Genomic DNA, 6,670 nt, shown 5'->3' on the forward strand with positions numbered 1-6,670 from the left:
ATCTTTCCAAAAGAATTAAAAGAATCACAGGAGGCTGAGGTAGGAGGATTGCTGTGAGTTCGAGACCAGCCTGAGCTACATAGTGAGTTCCAGGTCAGTCTCACTACATAGTGAGACCCTGTCTCAAAAAACAAAAAACAAAACAAAACAAAACAACAAGAATTAAAAGAATCATACCACACTGATATATGCACATTCAGGTTTATAGCGGCACAGTCTGTAATAGCTAAAACTTGGAAACAGCCCATCTGCCCATCAGTTGGAAACTGGATAAAGATGTGGCTTTTCTATAAAATGAAATATTACTCAGCCATAAAGAATGAGAAATTAGCTTCATTCATAGGAAAATGGATGCATATTGAGGATATACTCCTAAGTGAAATAAATAAGTCACACAGGTGTAAATACCGAATAGTTTCTCTGGTGTGAATAAACCATAATAGTACATAAGATCCTAATGATAATAACTGACAATGTGAAATAGGAAGAAAGGGGCTAAAGATGTAGGGAAAGTTGGAAGGGTAGGGGAAAGGTAATAAGGGAAAAGAAAAAAATATGAGAAAATGAAAAAATGGAAATGAAGTGTTTGTAAAGGGGGAGGGGAAGAGAGGGTGAAGGGAGGGCAGGGACAAGGGGAAAAAATGAGAACCAAGACCTGTCATGTAAAGGACAAGATCCCAATAATGAATGTAACTGTACTGTATACCTAGAATGTACCAATAATCTCAATGAGAAAAAAAAAAAAACACAACAATCTGGATGAGTTTCCACAAAATTAAGGTGAGTGGAAAACAAAGCCAATCTCAAATATGATTGCACTTACATAAACATCCGAAGGGACAAAATTATAGAGCTGGAAAAGAGGTCAATGGTATCCAGGTGTTAGGGATGGGTGATATGGGCAGGGAGAGGGTGGTTATGGTAAAAAAGACAGCACGCTGCATTGATAGAAATGCTTTCTCTCTCTTGACTGTGGGGGTGGACACACAAATCTACTTGTGGGATAAAATTGCCTAGTGCCAAATACATACATACATACATACACACAAAAAGATACAAACAAAACGGGACATCTCAGATCTGTAGATTGCATCAACAGAAAATATAGTTTTGTAAAATGCTACTATTAGGGAAAAGTGGGTGAAGAATACACAAGATGTAATTCTGAAATACTGCAAAATGAAAAAATAATTTTAGAAAGCTACCATCAAGAGTTAATATTAAGAATATTTAAACTAAAAGCACTACTTGTACTGTGTATCATTTCAAACTTGCCAAAATTGGGAGAAGTGGTGGCAGATACATGGCAGGTGCTTGTTCAGTTAAACTTCCTAGTAAAGCTGGGTAGTATATTGTCCTATCACTGTCTTTCAGGAGGTCTTCTGCTTTTGCTGGTATTTCTACCAGTATAACTTTATCAGTGCCTGAAAGAAAAGGATCCTCAATCCTAAATTCTGTATGAGGTGAAACTATCCTTCAAGGAAAGCAAGTAAAATATATTCCCACACAAAAGAAAACTAAAAGAAGCTGTCCCTAGCATAATTACCCATATAAAAGGCTGAAGGAAAATCTTCAAACAGAAAGGATATTATAAAAGAAGGAATTTCAGAGCATCAAAAAAAAAAGAACAATGGAAAGATCTGAAATATCAGTGTGGAGAAAATGTATCACTGCTACTGGGACTGTAAAATGGTACAGCTTCTCTGGAAACCTGGCAGTTTCTTATAAAACTAGCATGCTATTTCCCCAACGACCTGGAAATCAGACTCTTGAGATTCATTACAGAAAAGAAAATTTATACTTATACATAGCTAGCACATGAGTGTTCATAGAGGTTTATTCCTAAAACCAAAATCTGGGGGAAAAACAATTTATGTCCTTGAATAGTTACAAAAAATTACTGAATAATCAAAACATGGAAAACTATTCAGCACTAAAAAGGAAGAACTAGCTGGGTATAGTGGTGCACACCTTAATATCAGCTACTCAGGAGGCTTAGGCAGGAGGATTTCAAGTTCAAGACCAGCCTGGAAAATTTAGTGAGAACCTGTCTCAAAATAAAATAAAAAATGGCTGCGGATATAGTTCAGCAGTAGTTGAGCATGCCTGGCATGCTCAAGGTCTTTGCTCAATTTCCAGTATCACAAAAGAAGAAACTGTCTATCGATATATACAACCACCTGCATGAGTTGAGTTTTCGTGAAACTATTTTGAGTTTAAAAAACTAAATACCACATGATTTCCTTTATATAATAAAAGTGGCAAAATTACAGAGTATGTTTGCCAGGCATTAGGGAACAGGCGGTAGGGAAGGAAAGGGTGACCTGAGAAAGGTGGGTATGGTTATAAAAAAACCAAGATGAGGCAGCTAGTTGTAATCAAATTGTTTTGCATCTTGCCTGAGGTGATGGCAATTAAACCTATTCCTGTGATAAATATGCACAGAAATAAGTATAAATGTACAAAATTTTCTACAAGTAAAACTAGAGACATCTCAGTAATATCTGTGAATTGAACCAAGGTCAATATCCCAATTATGTTATTTTACTATAGTTTTCCAAGATGTTATTATTGAGAGAAAAGAGTAAAGTATAAAGGGAATCATTATTTTTTACAAATATATGTGAATCTAAAATTATTTCAAAATAAAAAGTTTAATTTAAAAAGTGAACCAGACATGGTGGCACACACCTATAATCCCTGAGCTCTGGGAGGTTAAGGTAGGAGAATCACAAGTTTGAGCTATCCCAAAACAATTCAACAACTTAGCAAGACCTTGTCTCAAAATTTTAAAAATAAAGAATAAAGGGCTGGGGATATAGCTCAGTGTCAAAGCCCTGGGTTCAATCCTCAGTACCACAAAGAAGTGAACGACAATTAGCTTGCATTAATGATGTTAATGGGCCCATATTCACTAGTGCTACTTGTTTTGTTGTTTTTGGTACCAGGGATCAAATCCAGGTCCTTGTGTTTGCGAGGCAGGCGGCAGAACCACTGAGCTAAATCCCCAGCCCCTCACTAGTGCTACTTGTAATCTGTATTATCTCAAACTCACCAGAATCAGACAAGGAGCTGGGAGATGAAGACAAAAGACGCTGGCCAATGTCATTACCCAATACAGGTGGGTAATTCCTTGCCTCGGAGTTATTTTCCAAGCTAGCTTCTGCTGTTCCTGGCATATCTACAAGAAGAACATTTTCCAGAACTCTTACCCATGGATTTATATATAGCAAAACTATCATTTAGTATAGAAAAATACATTTTTACATTAAAGAAAACTAAAATTATTTATCCCTTACAGATATATCCTTAAAGAAAGGCAACAGGAAAATAATGATATGAAAAAGGAACTTCAAAAAAAGGATATGATGAAAGGAATATTGGAACAACAAGAAAAAGGAACAATATAAAGAGCAGAAATATGGACACAAAGAAACAGTATCACTCATATATAGCTGGAAGGAATGTAAAATGGTCTGGCCATGCTAGAAAACATAGTTTTTTCATAAAACTATTCATATGTTCAAACTCATCAAATTGTGTACATTAAATATGTGTATATTTTGCATATCAATCACTATTGTTTGAATGTATCCTCTCCAAAATTCAGTGTTACCAATGTGACAATATGAAGAGAAGGTACTTTTAAGAGGTGATTAAGTCATGAGGTTTCCTTACTAATGAATGGTGTCAAGATCTTTATAAAAGAGGCTTCATGCAATGGTCAGTGAGCTTGCCTTTCTACCTTCTGCCATGTGAGAATACAGATTTTTCTCCCCTCTGGAGGATGCAACCCTCACTAGACAATCAAACATGCAGCACCCTTGATCATGAACTTTCCAGCCTCCAGAACTGTAAGAAAATAATTTCTTTTCTTCATAAATTTCCAACTCTGTGCTGTTTTGTTATAAAAACACAAATAGACTAAGATATTAATTATATCTCAATAAAGCTATTTTTTAAACTAGGGCTGTTTCAGTGATAGAGTGCTTGTCTAACATGCAAAGCCTTTGGACCAATGCCAGTACCACAAAAATTAAAGTAACATGCAATTAGCACATAATCAGCAATTTCACTCTGGAGAATTTATGCCAGAGAAATGAAAGCTTAAATTCACAGAAAAATCTGTAGTTAAATGTTCATAGCAGCCTTACCCCTAACAGTAAAAAACTAGGGAAAAAGACTCTTTCAACAGAAGAATGGTTAAACCATGCTACACCTAAAATATAGTCTAAAGAACTTTGCATTAAAAAGGAACTGCTGATATATGCAACTTGGTTGAATCTCCAGGAAATTATGCTGAGTAAAAAAAAAGGCCAGTATCAAAAGGTTATATACTACTGTATATGTGTCCAGTTACATAGCAATATTGAGGTGACAAAACTACAAATAGAGAACAGACTGGTGGTTGCCAAAGGTTAGTGATGTGTGAGAAGAGAGTGAAAGGGGAGGGCAGCCAGAGGGGAAAAGGTTTTGGCTGTAAAAAGTCAATACAACCTTGTGTGACAGAAATGAACCTTGTAGTAACAGAATATACTACACCTTGACTATTGTGATGAATGTATACACCTTCTCATGTAATAAAGTTGCACAGAACCAAATTTACAGAGACAAAGATGAATACAATTAAAAGCTGCTACCACTGAGGGAAAGTGGGTAAAAAAGGTATCTCTGCCTTATTTCTTACAACTATATGTGGAGCTACAATAATCTCAATATAAAACTTTTAATTAAAAAACAACAGCCTGCCTTGCAAGCAGAAGGTCCTGAGTTCGATCCCCAGTAACCCCCTTCAAAATGACAACAGTTTTCAGGAAGGATTTTCTTTTTTTTTTTTTTTTTGGTATCAGGGATTAAACTCAGGACCTGTGCTTGCAAGGCAGGCGGTAGAACCACTGAGCTAAATCCACGGCCCTCAGGAAAAAAATTTTTTTAAAATCTAGATTAAATGATGACATTTATAATATATATCGTTACAAACTCACCAAAGTGGGAAAGGAGGCAGACAGATGAGAAGGTAGTATCTGGGCTCATGTTCCCACTTCTTAAAAAGTCTGAGTAATTCATCCTATCAGGGCTATTGGCCACACTAGGGAATCCTGGTGGTGGAACTTCTATAGATGTCGCTACAGACGTCTGGGAAAATGAGGAGACATTGTTAGAACTTTTAGCACCCCCTTTGAAAGAGCAAGATACTACAGAGAGACCAGCACATTAACTCTCCTCCTGCATTAGACATGGCTGAAATGAATATATAGAGGCAGTTCTAGAAAGTGCTGGCCTCTGTGTCTAAGCTGCTGCCCTTGAGAACTTGCTGCTGACTGAAGTGATACTCCTGGAGCATTGGCCTGAGCATTGGTTGCCCACCTTGCCACTGGCAGTGATGAGCTGCCATTTCCCTGTTCACAGTAAGAAAACAAAATAAGTTAAGTTCTTTCCTCCCATTTCTGGACTTTAATTTCTCATGATATACACAATCAAAACCTTCTGTATGAATCCAGATGACCTCTTAAATAACACAAATCCAGGTAGGTCAACTGTGAGTAAAAATGAAGATTAAAAAGCTTACTATTTGCTATATAATTTCCACTATTAAGGGTAAATGCTGTATTTAAATTACATGATTTTTATTCCTTTTTAATACATTTATACATGATTACTGACATAATAATACTGTGTTGTAATATATCAAACCGAAACTTCAGCATTCTTTCCACAGTTTTAGTTCCTATCTACTGCTATCATAGTAGTAATATACTATGATACTATACTACATAGTATACTATCAGCCTTGCTGATATCACAGAATTCCTAGCTCCTTATCACTTCCAGCTGTCTGGCATCTTTAAGAGCAAGAGATTTATCAAAGTTGTAAAACCACTCTCATAATACTTACGCATCGTTGTGTCAGTGATCTCTCCCAAAACTTTTGCATTGCTATAAAGATTCCATTCAGCTTGGCAAACTGTCTATTCGTTTGTTCAATAAGATCTTGTAAGTCCTATTATAACAAAAAAAAATTATTAACTCCTACTTCAAAAGAAAAGTAAGATGTGAGAATGCCATTAAGCCAAATTTTAACTGCTAGGCACAACAAAAGTTCTCCACGCACCAGAAACAACTTCTTTCCTACTTGAGGCCTAGGTGTAGGTGGCACAGAGCCTACCGTGCTGAGATAAGGATCCTGGACCTGCCTCTATCCTACTCCAACTCATGGGGACATCAGCAGGAGAAAGCAAAAGCATCAAAGCCCCTTTATACCATCCCATTTATGATGTGAATTCACATCAAGGAAGGTGATATTTCAGGAAAGAAATGTTCAAATCTGCTAAAAGGCCAAAGAGTGACCTTCCAGGCAATGACTTATGCACTAACAGTGAATTTTCTGCTCTGGAAAGAACATGGAGCCAAATATAACAGGTGTGACTTTTGGCTTCAATGTATTTTATAATATAGTCAGCAAACTTACAAAACCATTGAGTACAGGACCCCCACATGCCCCGAAAAAAATCTGAGAATTCTTGAAATACACAGATATTTCAAGCAAAAGGAAAAAATAAAAAGGCCAGAAACATTTCCTTGTTCATTCATTTGAATGCTTATTAACAACCTACTACCAGTCAGATCTTTGCTACTGGAAATGAGGACCAAAAAAAAAAAAAAAAAAAAA

General features: G+C 36.4%; 1 protein-coding gene across 1 annotated transcript in view; it reads right to left on the reverse strand.

The window, feature by feature from the left end:
* Bend2 (BEN domain containing 2) overlaps positions 1–6,670 on the reverse strand; it is a 50,847-nt gene that overhangs the window by 27,241 nt on the left and 16,936 nt on the right. The window contains exons 5-7 of the mRNA XM_010643685.1: positions 5,897–6,001; positions 4,986–5,136; positions 3,056–3,181 (exon numbers count right to left, since the gene is read on the reverse strand). Of these exons, the coding sequence (XP_010641987.1) occupies positions 3,056–3,181; positions 4,986–5,136; positions 5,897–6,001 (382 nt within the window). The remainder of the gene's footprint in view (positions 1–3,055; positions 3,182–4,985; positions 5,137–5,896; positions 6,002–6,670) is intronic.

This window comes from Fukomys damarensis, unplaced genomic scaffold, assembly GCF_012274545.1.
Source record: "Fukomys damarensis isolate Sample0158 unplaced genomic scaffold, DMR_v1.0_HiC HiC_scaffold_39, whole genome shotgun sequence".
Classification (NCBI taxonomy): Eukaryota; Metazoa; Chordata; class Mammalia; order Rodentia; family Bathyergidae; genus Fukomys; species Fukomys damarensis.